The sequence below is a fragment of the Mesoplodon densirostris genome, chromosome 13 (assembly GCF_025265405.1).
Source record: "Mesoplodon densirostris isolate mMesDen1 chromosome 13, mMesDen1 primary haplotype, whole genome shotgun sequence".
NCBI classification, from domain to species: domain Eukaryota; kingdom Metazoa; phylum Chordata; class Mammalia; order Artiodactyla; family Ziphiidae; genus Mesoplodon; species Mesoplodon densirostris.
The window spans coordinates 63311158-63331736 of record NC_082673.1 but is presented as its reverse complement, the minus strand read 5'-3'; the positions used below and the strand labels follow the sequence as shown (position 1 = coordinate 63331736).

The 20579-nt window shown below is 36.5% G+C and overlaps 1 protein-coding gene across 2 annotated transcripts in view; it reads right to left on the bottom strand.

The window, feature by feature from the left end:
* Nucleotides 1–20579, bottom strand: part of OXR1 (oxidation resistance 1) — a 457011-nt gene that overhangs the window by 357397 nt on the left and 79035 nt on the right. For both annotated transcript variants that reach the window (XM_060115560.1, XM_060115558.1), the window contains exon 2: nucleotides 18223–18396. In XM_060115560.1, the coding sequence (XP_059971543.1) occupies nucleotides 18223–18245 (23 nt within the window). In that variant the 5' untranslated portion in view covers nucleotides 18246–18396. The remainder of the gene's footprint in view (nucleotides 1–18222; nucleotides 18397–20579) is intronic.

Here is a 20579-nt window from a genome sequence, read left to right as displayed (position 1 = left end):
AGAACAGACTTCAGTGGGTAGCTTTCCTCAAAAGTCCAATGAACACATTTCCAAAAAGATCTTAAGGTGACAGGTTGATGGGCCAGCTCTAACAAGGTGATGCTTGATAGAGATGTGCGCTCGTTATAGACTCAGAGCTCGTATTTGACAAGCACGTGATAAAAATGGCAAAAACAAGGCACAGCAAAACTAAACAAAAATGAGCTCCTCTTGCACTTATAGGAATATATGCCCAGAGAAAGAAGATAGCAGTCCCATATTGCACGAGGTCAAGCCAAACCTGGTTTTTGTGTTCATTTATTAGCCATATTTTTAACAGAAGCTAAAGACAAGCTAAGGCATGTCCAAGGTAGAGCAGAAGGGACTGGAAATCATGTAACTGAGTCAGAGTTAAAGGAGTCAACGTGTTTAGTTTGTGAATCTTTAAAGAAAGGCAGAGAAGGAGAAAAAATAGCTTTTATCTAATGATTTTAGTGCTGCCCCTAAGAACAGCAGCTACAAGAAAGAAAAAGAAGGTACCGCCGTCCAAATTTGGGAAACTCAGATTATTATATCTTCCTCTTAAATATCTCCAGTATAGATTAGAATATAGAACACTGCCTGCCATGTAGTGAATGCCCAATAAATATTTGTTAAATGAATTAGCCCAATAAAGAATTTGTGAAGTACTGAAATTAATCAATCTACTGGTTTGAACTATTGCTTCCCCAAATAATCTGTCTGTGGTTCCCCCTCCTCCGCATGATACCTGTTAGCACATACCTTGGAATTACTGGTCTTTAGAAGATATTTGGGAAAGTGTTGTATGAGACACAGCATATATGGCTTTAGGTAAAATGATAAACTAGTAATTAGAGTAGTAGACTTAGAGCCAATGTAGAGGACAACTTGTAATAATTAGAAAGCCCAAATTCATATGGGCAGCCCATTAGGCTAGGGACTCACAGGAAGGGTGCTGAGAAAAGGCTGAATTACCACCACTTAGGATTTCTGTTGATGGGATCCATGGCTTGGGTAATTATCTGAACTAGGTCAGTGGTTCCCAGACTCTTAGATTCATAGAACCATAAATCTGATAATTAAAATTGGACATCCATTTAGTATTTTAGGCTAAATACTTCTGCTTTTCTTAATTAGGGATAATGATTATTATTTATTATCACCTTCTTTGCATAAAAGAAAGACCATTTTAATATCAAATAATCATTTCAGATAAAAAAAGAAATTTAGCAAAATTAGTCTGATATTATCTTTATTTTTCTCATTTGGTAACAAGATGGTTCGTCACTGACTGCCCTGTGTCCATGAACCCCAACTCTGTAACCAATGCCCTACGTGACCTCACAGCTTCCTTCTCAAAAATGGTCTATGATTTTAGGCAAATACTGTGCCAGTGCCAGCCAATAATTTATGGTGATGTGAAAAGGCTAAGAGATAGTCAGAAAGGGCAGAAGATGACAGAACACGGATCTGAGGAAATTTCTCCGAAGTGTAGAGGTTAAAAATCAAGATCACAGGATGGGAACAGAGCTGTTTTATTTTCTCAAATATCAGGAAAGTTCTTACATTATTAGACACAGACTAGCTTTATGACAGTCAAATCACTTTACCCGCTGTTCCAATGTTGGACTTTTTTTAAGCAAGATTTTCCACCCATACTATATATATCCTGTCTATTACAGTGCCTGGGGAATTAGACTGAATGCTCTGGTGAACATTCAGCTAGTTATGAGTGCAAAGCATCTGGTGAGTACCAGGTGCCAACAATGTGCAAGATGACCTCATCTCTGTCCTAGCAGTTGGCTGTCCAGATACATTCTAACTGGGAAGCTGAAGTTTCAGACATCTCATAATATATGTTCTGGTAACAGCTATAGCTCAGTGCTTCAATCAATCACATTTACAACTTGCCAAATATAGTATGTACTTGATATGTCTGTTTTATTCTCCAAGTGCTTAGAACTTGGAAAAATTATGGAGGGATATCAAGCAAATCCTCACTTCAAGAAAATTACTTTCTCTTACTCAGTTCATGAGAACCCAGAAGTAATAAACATAATGAATGCTTTCACCATGCAGACGGATTAATAGATGCCTTTCAAATCTTTTCATATCATCACCTTTACAGTCACTTCAAATATCTAGCTAGTTTCCCACAAAAACACTAAAAAGAATATTATAGATTGAAAAAGATCATCAAAATTTCAATGAGCCTGATTCTATGCAAATTCTGTATCTGAATGTAAGTTTATGATACTATAAAAACCTCAGAGAAAATGTCTAAATGAAAATTTACCCAGGGACATCACTTAACTTGAATTTCAATTTCTTCTGTCATATTCATGAAAGCGCTTTATATCAGTAATCTAAAACCAAAGAGTAGTTAACCTAATCTAATTTCTTTGTCAAATGTTGGCGTAAAACCAATTTCCAGTTACAGCAGGAGTCCACAAAGCTAGTGTGCATAAAGCTGAAAAACCATCTGGAACAACAGCATCTCTCCTGCGTGAAATGTACCAGTCAGAAAAGATGGTGGAGTGTCAGAACCTGCACTTTCTACCATGAGCTCTCAACTGAGCAAGGGAGGCCTGGTGCGGCTGGCTCTTTAGAAATCATCTGTCAGAGGAGGTTATTCTCTCTCTGCTACTGTCGCTGAGCTGGCCTGAATATTTAGCACGGAAGTTGTAAAATCATGCACCATTTTATCTAAGCAGACCTAGATCAAAGGAAAATGTTCACTTGAATTCAACGTGCTTTCTATAATTAATAGTTTCAATTCACCAGATATCATTTATGTGACCTCTGTCAATGTGAATGTGAGAGCAGTTAACTTTACAATTCTGGAGACTCAAAACACATTCAAAAGTTCAAGTCTAGTTATTATGAAATATAGATATTTCTTATTACTTGGGAGTAGCATTAATAAGTTAAGTAGCATTGAGCGATGAACTAATTGATTTTGTTCATAACAAAACATGAGTTTGTGGAACCACCAGTAGAAAAACTTTAATGTTATCTGATAAAGAAAAATTATTAAAAGGAGAAGGAAAATGCATAAATGTTAAATATGACTAAAAACAAATTGCAGGAAAGTGGTAATTATAACCCTGCAGAGATACTTCCTAGACATCAAATAGTACATCCAAGAGGAAGGATGGATTAGCCATGCTTCCTTATATAGGCAGAGGCTTGCATAGGTCTAGCAAAAGAAGAATCCAACAGGTTAGGTATTACACGCTTGTAAGACCATTTTATCCATGTAGGCAATAAAGTCATTTTCAAGCTTTCTCAATACACTGAATCTACACCTCTATAGTGCCAAATGAAGGTGGCAGGTATCCATGATGATTTCTTCTGTGACCTGGGTCAATATGCCATTGACAATTAATACTTTGGATTGGAGCCAGTTTGAAATAATTCCCAGTACACCAGAAGTTCCTGACTTTTTGATTTTTATGGTCCAATTTAATTAAAACACACACACACACAGACACACACACACAAGATGGGGGAGGAGTGGGATCAACATTGTCTCCAACTTTAATTTTGCCAAGTAAAGACATAAAAAACAATAACCTAACTTACATCTATAACCAGTACCATAAAAGAAATCATACTGTACCACCAAAAGGGTAGAAAGGTCATAATCTTAAACGTAAGTATTTTCCAGAGAAATAACATCTAGTCCTTTTATACAAACATTCTCTCCAAAACACATGTTAACCCTTGGATGAATGTTGTATTATATCTGGTTCCTCATTAAAACTATACACATAAACAACCAGTATAAAACAGACACTTCATTGTTCAATGGACTTTTGTGTTTATAAATTAGTTGAAGTTTATTGTGGGGGGATATTTAAAAATAAATGTAAAATATAAGTTGGATAATTGATATTGTTTTGGAATTTTATTTTATTTTTTATACAGCAGGTTCTTATTAGTTATCTATTTTATGCATATTAGTGCATATATGTCAACCCCAATTTCCCAATTCATCCCACCACCACCACAACCCCTCCCCCCACTTTCCCCCCTTGATGTCCATACATTGGTTCTCTACATCTGCGTCTCTATTTCTGCCTTGCAAACCGGTTCACTGGTACCATTTTTCTAGATTCCACATATAGGCATTAATACATGATATTTGTTTTTCTCTTTCTGACTTACTTCACTCTGTATGACAGTCTCTAGGTCCATCCACATCTCTACAAATGACCCAATTTCGTTCCTTTTTATGGCTGGTAATACTCCATTGTATATATGTACCACATCTTCTTTATCCATTCATCTGTTGATGGGCATTTAGGTTGCTTCCATGACCTGGCTATTGTAAATAGTGCTGCAGTGAACATTGGGGTGCATGTGTCTTTTTGAATTATGGTTTTCTCTAGGTATATGTCCAGTAGTGGGATTGCTGGGTCATATGGTAATTCTATTTTTAGTTTTTTAAGGAACCTCCATACTGTTCTCCATAGTGGCTGTATCAATTTACACTCCCACCAACAGTGCAGGAGGCTTTCCTTTTCTCCACATCCTCTCCAGCATTTTTTGTTTGTAGATTTTCTGATGATGCCCATTCTAACCGGTGTGAGGTGAAAACTCATTGTAGTTTTGATTTGCATTTCTCTAATGATTAGTGATGTTGAGCAGCTTTTCATGTGCCTCGTGGCCATCTGTATGTTTTCTTTGGAGAAATGTCCATTTAGGTCTTCTGCCCATTTTTTGATTGAGCTGTTTGTATTTTAATATTGAGCTGCATGAGCTGTTTGTATATTTGGGACATTAATCCTTTGTCTGTTGATTCGTTTGCAAATATTTTCTCCCATTCTGAGGGCTGGCTTTTTGTCTTGTTTATAGTTTCCTTTGTTGTGCAAAAGCTTTGAAGTTTCATTAGGTCCCATTTGTTTATTTCTGTTTTTATTTCCATTACTCTAAGAGGTGGATCAAAAAAGATCTTCCTGAGATTTATGTCAAAGAAAGTTCTTCCTATGTTTTCCTCTAAGAGTTTTATAGTGTCTGGTCTTACATTTAGAGCTTTGATCCATTTTGAGTTTATTTTTGTGTATGGTGTTAGGGAGTGTTCTAATTTCATTCTTTTACATGTAGCTATCCAGTTTTCCCAGCACCACTTATTGAAGACTGTCTTTTCTCCATTGTATATCCTTGCCGCCTTTGTCATAGATTAGTTGACCATAGGTGCGTGGGTTTATCTCTGGGCTTTCTATCCTGTTCCACTGATCTATATTTCTGTTTTTGTGTCAGTACCATATTGTCTTGATTACTGTAGCTTTGTAGTATAGTCTGAAGTCAGGGAGTCTGATTCCTCCAGCCCCATTTTTTTCCCTCAAGACTGCTTTGGCTATTCGGGGTTTTTTGTGTCTCCATACAAATTTTAAGATTTTTTTGTTCTAGTTCCATAAAAAATGCCATTGGTATTTTGATAAGAATTGCACTGAATCTGTAGATTGCTTTGTGGAGTATAGTCATTTTCACAATATTGATTCTTCCAATCCAAGAACATGGTATATGTCTCCATCTGTTTGTGTCATCTTTGATTTCTTTCATCAGTGCCTTATAGCTTTCTGAGTACAGGTCTTTTACCTCTTTAGGTAGGTTTATTCCTAGGTATTTTATTCTTTTTGTTGAAATGGTGAATGGGATTGTTTCCTTAATTTCTTTTCTGATCTTTCATTGTTAGCGTGTAGGAATACAAGAGATTTCTGTGCATTAATTTTGTATCCTGCAACTTTACCAAATTCATTGATTAGCTCTAGCAGTTTTCTGGTGGCATTTTCAGGATTCTCTATGTATAGTATCATGTCATCTGCATACAGTGACAGTTTTACTTCTTCTTTTCCAACTTGTATTCCTTTTATTTCTTTTTCTTCTCTGATTGCCATGGCTAGGACTTCCAAAACTATGTTGAATAATAGTGGCGAGAGTGGACATCCTTCTCTTGTTCCTGATCTTAGAGAAAATGCTTTCAGTTTTTCACCGTTAAGAATAATGTTTGCTATCGGTTTCTTGTGTATGGCCTTTATTACGTTGAGGTAGTTTCCCTCTATGCCCACTTTCTGGAGAGCTTTTATCATAAATAGGTGTTGAAATTTGTCAAAAGCTTTTTCTTCATCTATTGAGATGATCATATGGATTTTATTCTTCAATTTGTTAACATGGTGTATCACATTGATTGATTTGTGTATATCGAAGAATCCTTGCATCCCTGGGATAGATCCCACTTGATCATGGTGCACGATCCTTTTAATGTGCTGTTGGATTCTGTTTGCTAGTATTTCGTTGAGGATTTTTGCATTCATCAGTGCTATCGGTCTGTAATTTCCTTTCTTTGTCTGGTTTTGGTATCAGGGTGATGGTGGACTTGTAGAATGAGTTTGGCAGTGTTCCTTCCTCTGCAATTTTTTGGAAGAGTTTGAGAAGTATGGGTGTTAGCTCTCTTCTAAATGTTTGATAGAATTCACCTGTGAAGTCATCTGGTCCTGGACTTTTGTTTGTTGGAAGACTTTTAATCCCAGTTTCAATTTCAGTGATTGGTCTGTTCATATTTTCTATTTCTTTCTGGTTCAGTCTTGGAAGGTTATACCTTTCTATGAATTTGTCCATTTCTTCCAGTTTGTCCATTTTATTGGCATAGAATTGCTTGTAGTAGTCTCTTAGGATGCTTTGCATTTCTGGGGTGTCCGTTGTAACTTCTCCTTTTTCATTTCTAATTTTATTGATTTGAGTCCTCTTTCTCTTGATGAGTCTGGCTAAAGGTTTATCAATTTTGTTTCTCTTCTCAAAGAATCAGCTTTTAGTTTTATTGATCTTTGCTATTCTTTTCTTTGTTTCTATTTCATTTATTTCTGCTCTGATCTTTATGACTTCTTTCCTTCTACTAACTTTGGGTTTTGTTTGTTCTTTCTCTAGTTACTTTAGGTGTAAGGTTAGATTGTTTATTTGAGATTTTTCTTGTTTCTTGAGGTAGGATTGTATTGTTATAAACTTCCCTCTTAGAACTGCTTTTGCTGCATCCCATAGGTTTTGGATTGTCATGGTTTCATTGCCATTTGTCTCTAGGTATTTTTTGATCTCTTCTTTGATTTCTTCAGTGATCTCTTGGTTATTTAGTAACTTATTGTTTAGCCTCCATGTGTTTGTGTTTTTTACATTTTTTCCCCTGTAATTTATTTCTAATCTCATAGTGTTGTAGTTGGAAAAAATGCTTCATATGATTTCAATTTTCTTAAATTTACCGAGGCTTGATTTGTGACCCATGATGTAATCTATCCTGGAGAATGTTCCATGTGCACTTGAGAAGAGAGTGTAATCTGCTGTTTTCAGATGTAATGTCCTATAAATATCAATTAAATCTGTCTGTTCTATTGTGTCATTTAAAGCTTGTGTTTCATTATTAATTTTCTGCCTGGATGATCTATCCATTGGTGTAAGTGAGGTGTTAAAGTCCCCCACTATTATTGTATTACTGTCGATTTCCTCTTTTATAGCTGTTAGCATTTGCCTTATGTATTGAGGTTCTCCTATCTTGGGTGCATATATATTTATAATTGTTATATCTTCTTCTTGGATGGATCCCTTGATCATAATGTAGTGTCCTTGGTTGTCTCTTTTAACATTCTTTATTTGAAAGTTTATTTTATCTTATATGAGTATTGGTACTCTAGCTTTCTTTTGATTTCCATTTGCATGGAATATCTTTTTCCATCCCCTCACTTTCAGTCTGTATATGTCCCTAGGTCTGAAGTGGGTCTGCTGTAGACTGCATATATGTGAGTCTTGTTTTTGTATCCATTCAGTGAGCCTGTGTCTTTTGGTTAGAGCATTTAATCCATTCACATTTAAGGTAATTATCAATAGGTAGGTGCCTATTACCATTTTCTTAATTGTTTTGGGTTTGTTTTTGTAGGTCCTTTTCTTTTCTTGTGTTTCCCACTTAGAGAAGTTCCTTTAACATTTGTTGTAGAGCTGGTTTTGTGGTGCTGAATTCTCTTAGCTTTTGCTTGTCTGTAAAGCTTTTGATTTCTCCGTCAAATCTGAATGAGATCCTTGCCGGGTAGAGTAATCTTGGTTGTAGATTCTTCCGTTTAAATATATCGTGCCACTCCCTTTTGGCTTTTACAGTTTCTGCTGAGGAATCAGCTGTTAACCTTACCAGAGTTCCTTTGTACGTTATTTGTCATTTTTCCCTTGCTGCTTTGAATAATTTTTCTTTGTCTTTAATTTCTGTCAATTTGATTACTATGTCCGCGCTTCCTGTACTTGGGTGGCTATGTCCTTTCCCATGTTAGGAAAGCTTTCGACTGTAATCTTCAAATATTTTCTCACGTCCTTTCTCCTCTCCTTCTGGGACCCCTATAATGCGAATGTCAGTGCGTTTAATGTTGTCCCAGAGGTCTCTTAGGCTGTCTTCATTTCTTTTCATTCTTTTTTCTTGATTCTGTTCCACAGCAGTGAATTCCACCATTCTGTCTTCCAGGTCAATTATCCTTTCTTCTGCCTCAGTTATTCTGCTATTGATTCCTTCCAGTGTATTTTTCATTTCAGTTATTGTATTGTTCATCTCTGTTTGTTTGTTCCTTAATTCTTCTAGGTGTTTGTTCTTTAATTCTTGTAGGTCTTTGTTAAACATTTCTTGCATCTTCTCGATCTTTGCCTCCATTCTTTTTCCAAGGTCCTGTATCATCTTCACTATCATTATTCTGAATTCTTTTTGTGGAAGGTTGCCTATCTCCACTTCATTTAGTTGTTTTTCTGCGGGTTTATCTTGTTCCTTCATCTGGTACATAGCCTTCTGCATTTTCATTTTGGCTATCTCTCTGTGAATGTGGTTTTCGTTTCACATGCTGTAGGATTGTAGTTCTTCTAGCTTCTGCTGTCTGCCCTCTGGTGGATGAGGCTTTCTAAGAGGCTTGTGCAAGCTTCCTGATGGGAGGGACTAGTGTTGGGTAGAGCTGGGTGTTGCTCTGTTGGGCAGAGCTCAGTAAAACTTTAATCTGCTTTGCTGATGGGTGGGGCTGGGTTCCCTCCCTGTTGGTTGTTTGTGCTGAGGCGCCCCAGCAGTGGAGGCTACAGGCTCTTTGGTGGCGGACTCCAGGAGGGCTCATGCCAAGGAGTATTTCCCAGAACTTCTGCTACCAGTGTCCTTGTCCCCGTGGTGAGCCACAGCCACGCCCTTCCTCTGCAGGAGACCCTCCAACACTAGCAGATAGGTCTGGTTCAGTATCCTGTGGGGTCACTGCTCCTTCTCCCCTGGATCCTGCTGCACACACTGCTTTGTGTGTGCCCTCCAAGAGTGGAGTCTCTGTTTCGCCCCGGTCCTGTTGAAGCTCTTCAATCAAATCCCGCTAGCCTTCAAAGTCTGATTCTCTGGAAATTTCTCCTCCCATTGCTGGACCCGCAGGTTGGGAAGCCTGAGCCTGAGCCTTCACTCCAGTGGGTGGACTTCTGTAGTATAATTGTTCTCCAGTTTGTGAGTCACCCACCCAGTGGTTATGGGATTTTATTTTATTGTGATTGCACCCCTCCTACTGTCTCACTGTGGCTTCTCCTTTGTCTTTGGATGTGGGGTGTGTTTTTTGGTGAGTTCCAGTGTCTTCCTGTCAATGACTGTTCAGCAGTTAGTTGTGATTCTGGTGTTCTTGCAAGATGGAGTGAGTGCACATCCTTCTACTCTGCCATCTTGAACCCAAAGGTCCAATAATTGATATTCTCAATTTCCACGATTTACAAAAACATTCATTCACCTTCTTCTGATAGGCTCGTTAATGCAAGATAGAATATTTCTGTAGATGAAATCTCTTTGATATCATGCCCCTAATTATTCAGATGTATCAGATTTGTTGGATCTTTTGAAATGGATGGTAAGGAGACACAGGCTATTATTCTGAAAAAATGTTTTTCATTAAAAAACTTTCATTATTACATCTCATTAATCATATCTGCTGTATGTTTATATTCAGAATATAATATAAACTGTTTTAATAAAATTTGTAGATCACACAGAGGTCCTTTTAAATAGAAATCAGATTAAGACTCTGGTCTCAACACTCAATTCTTCCCAACACTGAATTTCTCTAAATTTATATTTTATATGAACTTTTGCCTATAATGTGATAAGTGAGGGCAAGGTTTCCCATCACACTTAGAATATAATTCAGTCTTTCTGGTGACCTACATGGTCCCTGCTACCTCTCCAAGCTCAGTTAGTTCCTAGGACTGTCCCCTCTATTGGTTGTTTCCACCAAACTAGCTTCCTTGATGATTCCTCAAACACATCAGGTACATTTCAGTCTCAGAGCCTTTGTCCTTCTGTTTCTCTGCCTGAATTGGCTTTCCTCTGGAAGTTGTATAGCTCATTCTCTTTCTACTTAAGTACCACCTGTCCAAGAGGCTTTTCTTCACCAATTCCCCATGGCTGCCATCACTCTATATTTTCACTCTGCTGATTATTCTTCAAAATCCTTACCACTATCTGATATTATAAAACATATTTGTTAATTTGTTTATTTGTCTTCAGCACTAGAATGTAATTTTAATGAGAGTAGGGGCTTGTTTCATTTATTATTCTATCCACAGCACTGAAAATTGCACATGGTAGGCACTCAAAATATTTGTTGAATGAAGAAATGCATGAATATAACCATAAAAAATTCTAATTTACATAAAAATAATGCAATTAAAATATACTAATTTATCTCTGTACAGAAATTATTTTTAGATTCCTACACAACTCCTAACAATAAACCTATTCTTTAGAAAAAACATAAAAGCAAGTATAAATGAATAAATCTAACTCTTTTAATGACAATCCAATTGACCTGAAAAATGTTTGATCTTTGTTTTCCTCAATTGAACTGGAATAGTTTTAAAATCAAGCTGAACTCCACCATTCACAATACCCAAGACATGGAAACAACTTAAATGTCCATCAACAGAGGAGTGGATAAAGAAGATGTACCTATATACAATGGAATACTACTCATCCATACAAAAGAATGAAATATGCCATTTGCAGCAACATGGATGGACCTAGAGATTATCATACTAAGTGAAGTAAGTCAGAAAAAGAAAGACAAATACCATATTATATCACTTATATGTGGAATCTAAAACATGACACAAATGAACTTATCTATGAAACAGAAACAGACTCACAGACATAGAGAACAGATTTGTGGTTGTGGGGAGTGGGGGGTTGGGGGAGGGAAGGGCTGGGAGTTTGGGATGAGAAGATGCAAACCATTACATATGGAATGGATAAACAACAAAGTCCTACTGTATAGCACAGGGAACTGTATTCAATATCCTGTGATAAAGCATAATGGAAAAGAATATGAAAAAGAATATATATATATATATATATATATATATATATATATATATATATATATATACACACACACACACATATATTCTCTCTTCCCAGTACCTTAATATACTAGTCATTCATTCAACACAAACTTACCACACTGAGAAATACTCACAGTATCTAACCAGTTAAGCCTGTCCTATCACTCAGAAGCTCTCATCTTTTTTTCAGTTCAAAGTATTAGCTTTATATTTATGGGTAACCTTTTTATTTTTTCCCTCTTCTCCAATAGTAGGCTGTTGACAATTGACTTTTAACCTTTACTGTAAAACTCAGTGTCAAAACTTCCCTTGCAATCTCTACTTAACCACATTTTCCCCCCTGTGGGTTCTGATCCCTCCAAAAATAGAGACAATTCAAATCTCTACTTCCTCTGTCACTGCAGATCCTGTCCCTGAGAGCCTATTATTTAACAGTGTAAATAGGACAAGTAGTTTGCAGAAGAGTGGCTAAGGCAATTTTTTTAATATTTTTTTCTTTTTAAATTAATTTTTATTGGAGTATAGTTGCTTTACAATGTTGTGTTAGCTTCCACTGCACAGCAAAATGCATCAGCCATACATATATACATATCCCCTCAATTTAGGACACTACAGCGCATTAAGTAGAGTTCCCTGTGCTATACAGTATGTTCCCAGCAGTTGTCTATTTTACACATAGTATCAATAGTATATATGTGTCAATCCCAATCTCCCAATTTGAGGAAGGATCCTGATTCTTCCCCTTCTCCCCCTTCCTTAGAATAAACAGGCTGCTCCATCTCTCCAGATTTTTTTTTCTCCTAAATGCAGGTGCCAAAGAATGATGTGGAATGATACATTTCTTCACTTGTTCATTAAAGAAGAACTTAGATAAATATATTATAAATAATGTGAATAATCTGACAAACCAAATTTTGTATCTTTCTCAATTCTAGGATTCTAACACACTATATTTGGATAAAGAAGATAGTTCAAATTAGTTTTAATCTCCTATTAGAGCATTACTGAACTTCTCCACATTCATAATAGCATTTTATACTACAGGCATATTCAATAAAAACCATTCACTGCTTCTAAATTTAGTCAATACCTCAATAACTTACAGAATTCAGACTTTTGTTATATTTCCAACCTATGGGCATGCGTGATAGAATATTTTGTTGACTTTTGATAAAATTCTATTAGTCAAATATAAGAAAATATTTCTTTGACAATTATCAGCACATTTTCAATGTTTATAAGGTTAAACATCTGGTGAAAGGGTTAGCATACATGATGGGTCCTTTTCTAAAATAAAAAAGGAGATGAGTTGAGAAGACACTTTCTCAGAAATCCCGTATTTTCTCCATAGCCTTGATGTCTGCAATTCCAGGAGCTGCAACAAGACAGGGCCTCGCCAGGTACTCTGAATGGCACAGTACCTTGTGAACCAGCAATGTTTGAATAATTTTCATCTCACGAGAAATATCAATATTTACAATAGTAAAAACAAAAATTAGAAAACATATGAAGGTCCAATCTGGATGGCTGAAATAAATAACAGTACTGCCATACGTCACCAGACTTTATACGTGATGATGTCACTTTATAACCTTCAAATAGAGAGATGGCTGTAGAAACTGTTCAGTGAAAAGAGAAGATGGCAAAATATCATGCATGGTTTGAGTCCATTTTTGCAAAAAGATGTGAGTATATGTAGAAAAGAATATATCTCACATTTATAACAGTGGCTTTCTATGAATGACAGGATTTAGTTCATTTTTAATTTCTGCTTTATAATTGTATAGCATTTAACTCTTTGTAATTAGCATATTTCTTTATTTTTAGAAATAAATGCAAGAGGTGCATTCGTATTTCTGAAAAATAAGGCATTTCTTCCCAAGCAGAAAAAACAAATATCCATTTTGATTTTCAAAACACCCTGGACTTCCTCTTAGAGCGCTTATCACATTAAATCAATTATTTGATTACAGTCATCTCCCTCACTATCTGCAGGGGATTGATTCCAGGACCTGCCAAGGATATCAAAATCCACCAAGCTCAAGTCCAGTAGTGGGCCCTCACATCCGCAGCTTCCACATATGCAGATACTGAGGGCCAACTGTATTTATTGAAAAAATTCCCATATAAGCGAACCTGTGCAGTTAAAACCCACGTTGTTCAAGGATCAACCTCACTTAGTCTTCCTAGCCAAACTATAAGCTCCTATAAGAGCAGTTATTACTTTCCACCAACACTGCTCTGTGTTTAGCACATGGCACATTACAGATGCTCAACTAATTTTGACTGCCTATTTGGCTTCTTGCTTTCATCCACTGTCCTCTTCCTCCCCTACCTGGCTCTAGTTGAATTACCTTCACCTCTGTCAGGTGCCATAATGTCTTTGCCATGGGGCAAAAGCTGAAGTGTGTGCAGATAGCACAATGAAAAATAATTTGGGGTCAAAGAGATGTCATTTGGTGTCATTTGAGCCACTACTAGAATCTCTCTAAATACTGACCTATATATGTACAGTAACACTAAAATAATGGAAGCTGAGGGTGCAAGATGGTCCGGGGAGGTAGAAAGCACTGGATTTAGTAGTGGAGGGTCTCTATGAGATGAGCACTTAAAGAGCCATTTCAGTTGAACTACAGCAAAGAGCTGGCATCTCTCTGTTGTGCTTCTTTGGTATTACGCTGAAAACCTGACAATTTCTAGCCTGTAACATAACAAGTGGAACTAAGATTTATATTTAGTAGTATATTTAGTAGTTTAGTAGTTTATATTTAGTAGTTAGCTCACTTTATGGAATTCTGGAACTAAGTTTCTGCTAGCAACAACCTCCTTACCGCCCCTCAGAAATCAGGGGGCTCATTCCACATCCTGCCTCGTTAATGCCTGCTAGGGTTCCCGGTCCGCACACTCCCTTCCTTCCAGGAGAGACGCCAGGATATCCCTATTGGAGGAAATTAAGGGAAGCATTCTGGTTGGAAATGGGAACAAGGGCGCTTGCTTTGAAGCCACACGCGCAGAGCAGGGATATTGTTTTCACACCGAGAGTTTTTGGTTTTACACGGGTAGTTTAGTGGTTAGGAGCACGAAATGGCTGGCGGCCTTCATTTCCTAACTCTCTACTCAGTGGCTGTATCATATTGGGCAAATTACTTAACTTTCTGCGCCTAACTTTTCCATTTCTGGAAATGCAAAAAACAACATTACATTCCTAAGAAGGTTGTTGTGAGGAGTATATGGACAAAGTATCTAAAAAAAAGTGCCTAGTACATGGTAAATGCCATGTAAATGTTCACTCTTGATAATATTCACTTAGATTGCATGTTGTAAAAAGTGTATGTTTTAAAACATTACATATATGTACATATAAAATGTTTATATATATTATATATGTACATATATATATCTTATAAAAACAGTTTTAAAAGGAGGGATTGTGGATGATTATCAGGAAAGGAAGCACTGAAATTTCTTCTAAGCACTTCTCGGCATCATCACTTTTCCCGCTTTGTGCTATAGACATAGGATCCTTTCTCGACTCTTTGTACGTCCTCATGTCCCCTGCTAATTATCTCTGCTACCGGCAACCATTCTTTCCCTCAGATCATAGCCTAGAACCTCTCACCTGTCTGTGGACGTCTGCAATGGATTCTGTACATCCCTCTGTCTCTATCTTAACCAACGTCAACTCAATCATTATCTCCCTCTGGTAATTATTTACTAAAGACAAAGACTCATGAAACACCCGTTTTGTGTCCCTGTGTGACTCGTAATCAATTCCCACCAACCTCCTTACCTGACTGACGCTGCATAATTTCCCAGAAATTTGGAACTTTCCTAGATTGTATTTCTTTTTGAGATTCTGCATGAAAGGGCCAAGTTATTTTATTTTTTTTAGGGGTCATACACATAACTTCTAGAGCACGAAATTTTTTTGTTTTTAATATGTAAAAAGACAATTTTCTTATACTGGTATTTCAAAGCTGGGAGGATTGCTTGGATAATTGTAAATATGAATGTAAGTATCTTAACCTATATTTTCTAAATTCCTAGGTTATGTGTAGGTATCACAATTAGGCATCCCTTCTCCCATTAGGCCTCAGAGTTAAATTTTAAAATCAACACATGGTTATGGTCAGGTATGTACAAAATCATGGTAGGCAGAGCAAACTATTCACAGATTGAAGTAAGTTTGGACTATAAACGCGGTGCTAACATTAGTGAGAAAGCCAAGCTGAGGAGAGTTTGGCAGACATGGAACAGAAGAATCAGAGTGACAAACACTGACAGTGTTCCTCTAACTCCTAGCCATGAAGAAGCTGCCCTGAGAAACAGATGGTGGTATGTGGCAGATACATCCCTTATTGACAGGTAATCCTGCCAGGCGCAGCCTATCCTGTTTCCATTGAACTCTGGAAGCGTATAACTCTCCTTGCCACGACAATGTGACATCAGCCAAACTTCTGATTTAGATTCTCAGGTAGTTTTCTGTAACAGTTAGAGGATGCACTGGTCAGGCCAAAGCAAGCATCCTGCAAACCTAAAAATTACCTACATATTTTATTTAAATTAGTAGTCTGGCAACCCAGTTTATTTTCCAATGTCAGTATTTTCACATCTTAGTTTCTGGATTTCAAAACAGAGAGCCAGACCCTAGACTATAATAATTCCACTAAATTAATGTAGATCTGTGAGAAATTCTCATAGAGAATTGATGAGTTACCATGCATCTGTATTCAAATATTTATAAGATAATGTTTCCCAAATTGTAGATGAGAAATGTTAGGAAATATAGAAGAATTACAAAGGTTAATGTGAAAAAAGAAGATTAATGATTTCTAAACTGGGTATAAGTGAAATAAATCAATGACTTGTTTTGCATATCTTAGATTTCCTTTCCATACTTCTTTCTTGCCAGTATGTGGGGAGCCCAAATTCTAAAAGGGAGAATGGAAGTGCCAAATGGCACACAGTTGTATGAAGGGATGACACTGGTAAAACAAACTAAGAGCTCCCTATATGGAAATCTAACATGGAACATCAGTTGTGGCCAGAATTAAGGATACCATTGAATGAAAATATCCAGGAATTATCTCTGTAAAATTTGAACCTTTAACATGGAAAGAATTCTAATAAATTTCAGATATATGAAATCTATAAGATACTCTCATAACTTTAAATTTTTAATTTTAAATTCTCTTCTCAAATAAAAACATTAATTTCACATTGAAATACCTGGTTTGCATTTTTTTTCACTCATTCACACAGCACAAATTTATAGAACATCCACTAAATTCTAAGAGCCAGGCTGGACAATTAGACTGGAACCACAGGATACAATCTTTCTCTTTGTGTGGAGTTCACTCACATCAAGGTATCTGTTCACTGAGGTACAAACCTAGGACAGGCTCCTGTGTCAGCCTTGTCCTGACTCTGTGAACCAGGCCACACCACAGACTACCTTGAGCTATGGCAATCACATGTGTGTTTTAATCTCCCTCTCCTTCTCCTGCTTCTTACTCATCTTCTCTTCCCCCAACCCTCTCCCTCCTCCTCCCCCTCCTCTTTCTTCTCCTCTTCTGTCCCCTCCCCTTCCTCCTTCTCTTTCTTTTTTTTCTTTGGTATGCAGTCTTCTTTTTGAGGATTCACCTCCAACACACACGTCTGCCAGGCGTATAATTCTTTTAAGGGTTTGAATGGGTTCACAAGTTTTACAGAAATAGTTTAGTTTTTAAATTTTAATGATAATTTTATTTTTATAATAATATAAAAGGAAACATTTTGCAGTAATAATTCATAACTTAAATGATTTTTTCATTTATTTTTACAGAATATATTTCAGCTTCTTCAGTTATTTTTTTTCAAACTGAGATCCTCAGCACCCAGTAGGGACCCAAGGACATAGTCTAAGGCATCCATAAAAATGGGTCCCTCAGAAATACTACTCTAAATCTAAACAAATGATTCCATCCTCTGCCCTAAAGAAATTGTTTACTTAACTAAAACTAAATGCGTGGAATTACACTGCAGAAACTAGTCTTTAATCTGATGCTATCTACGGTTCCAGTACAAACTGAAGACAAGGATGAGATGGGTTCTTAAGGAAACAGAAAAGATTACCAGGTTTTTCTGACATTCACATATTGAATACCGTGAATTTGTATAATATCACTTGTTCAGCTCCTTATATACAGAAAAAATCCAAGATTCAATAAAACAGCTTAAAATTCATCCCTGCTAGTACTGCTCTTCATTGCCAAGGAAAAGTTGTTGATTATTTGCCAGAAAAATATCTTCATGCTTTTTTAAAACCACGAACAGCTTTTAAACATGAAGTGTAAGTCAAAGATTATTCAGAATGCCAGCTGTTTAGAGGTATGAATCTATAACAGAAATTTCTCTTCCATATTTGAGTTCTACTCAGTTTAATTTGGGTAGGTCTGTTGAAATAGGAAGTCTGAAGAAAAGTATTGATGAGAAAATGTCTATCCTACCCTTAGAGCCACGCTTATAGCTCGTTAGTCCTGAATCTGGGCATATCACAGAGGATATGAATGTTGAAAGGATATTATATTCCTATCCCTCTCTCCCCCAAAGTGTGCTGAAAAGAAAGGCAGTGGATATCATGCGGATTCAGTGGGAGGCTAGAACCCTTCCCAGAGTCCCCAGACACCATAGTACTGAAAGTGTCAAACTTTTAATTCTAGGTTGCCTTCCTCACCCTAACATAGGACAACAATTTCTTGAAAACAGATTTTTAAGTTCTCTCCCTGTTTTAGTTCTGACCATACAACTTATAAAATATTGCTTCATGATATACGTGTATTTGAATTTAAAGTTAGGAAGTCATTCACTTACCATGATAAATTAGATACAGACATTGTAGCAATTTCTGGAGGACTCTTGTGGCACAGTCTTCTCTTGGTTTCAGAGCAGGGAATGAGTAGATCAAGCAGACAAGGCCGCCAGGAATTTTAGCTTGGCTACCGCAATGATGCACAAACCACTTAGTTACTCACAGTCTGAGAAGACCTGGAAAGAAAAGGAAGAAAATGATATCTTTAGTACCTGATCTATATAACTTTTCACAGATTTATTTCATCCAGGTCAATAGTTTTGTCATGGTATAAGTCACACAAAAGAAAATATGAATTTTTTCTTAAAATATAAGACATGTCATAAACCAAAGAAAATTAAATCAAGTTTGTGATGAGCTGAATGTTTTTTCTTGAAAATAAATTGAAAGGTTAATAAAATGTTAATTCCCTGAAGTAGAGAATACAAGGAGGGAAGAGAATATATTTTTTAGAGGCACTGAACTTTTTCCCCATAGGGTCAATCAATTATGCTTTCTAAATCAGTTTTATATACTTGTGATAAAAAGATCAGATCAAGATCTTGATTAGTCAGTAGCAGATACTGGAAAAAAAAGCTCCTTGGCACAAACTGTTGTCCTATCCAAAGCTTTAATAAAAAATCATTCATTACTACATCCGAGCAAATGAGAATTTATAATGAGTAACACATGGAGGTAAGCAGTGTGTTTTTACATAACAGACAGTTCCACACACTTTTTTGCAGCATATACTGTGCACAGTGTTCTATGATCTTGAACCAAAAATTTTCTGAGGGTGCAATTAATTCCATGATACTATTTTAGGCACTTTCATTAGTTCAGGTCATTAATCCAGTAGTGTTAACAAACATTCATTGAACATATACTATGTGCATTTAGTCTACCCTAGGTACAGCTCAGGGATAAAGATAAATGGCACATGAATAAGACATTGTTCCTGCCCTCAAAAAAAGTTTTATGTAAAAAAGATACTTGTAATAAAATAGGATAAGAAAGGTTTACAAAGAGTACATGGGCGCACAGAGTATGTCTTCATGACTATAGAAATGTTTCAAAATATGTGGAATGATTTGACTTTCCCTGAATGCCCAGCCAGGATTGTAAGTTATAAGCAAATGCACAACTGTACTCTTTAGGTTACTCTTTTAGCACAATGTTAAGGAAAATGGTATGTGAATTTAATACAAGACCTTTCACTTGGCAGATTCATTAAAAATGTGAATAATACTTGAACAAAACAGTGGATTATTGGGATTATACTTTAACAAAATAATCCTTTTAATCATTTTATTCATGAATAAGATTCTGGGCTTCAAATCCAGCTGAAAGGAATACTATATTCTCATATGTTCATTTAGTTGAAATTATTTTGCCATTTAGTTATATAGCATTAAAGAATTTTTGTAAAGTGATTTGACTTAAGCAAAAGAAGTGTTTTCATAAACTAGTCCATAAATACAGATACTTTTGTATCTTTAAGATGTTAATAAAATTCCATGAATATCAGTTTAAGCAATCTACCATACAATAAAAGTATGTTTTTTTTTTTTTTTTTTTTTTTTTTTCCGGTACGCGGGCCTCTCACTGCTGTGACCTCTCCCGTTGCGGAACACAGGCTCCGGACGCACAGGCTCAGCGGCCATGGCTCACGGGCCCAGTCGCTCCGCGGCATGCGGGATCCTCCCGGACCAGGGAATGAACCCGTGTCCTCCGCATCGACAGGCGGACCCCCAACCACTGCGCCACCAGGGAAGCCCCAAAAGTATGTTTTTTTATATCCCATACTTAAGACAGTAAACCTATAAAAAATACTTGGAATAGGAAAGGAAAACGATTAAGCGTTTTTGACCATAAACACTATTGCATGTACATAAGTGAATCACATTGCTTTGCCTAGAGAAAAGAGAGCTTGGAGCTCAAAGGTTATACTAAACATAGGATAATTTCAAACTGGGTGAGACCATTGGATTTTGTTTAAATGATGTATTGTGCAGGTAATGAGGTACACATATACTCTAATTCCACTAAAGGCATTATAAGAAATAATAGGCATAAAGTGAAGAATAAAATGCATTAAGGATAGAAAGAACATTTTTATGCCAAAGATTCAAAATAAATGTTAGCAAAGCAAATTATCAGGAAGATATTAGAATATTTTGAGTTTTACAGAGTGGTTTCCTCTTTATTATCACATCAAATCAAAGGCCTTTTCCTTGCTTTCTGGTCCCCCTATAAACTAACATTGATATTTCCAAACCTAGATTCCCTACCTCTGGTTGAGCTCGTTTGCTTACAGTGCTCATTCCTAAGCCCTGACTGTACTACAAAGTTCCAATTCTTCTCTGTGGCCTGATGTTTT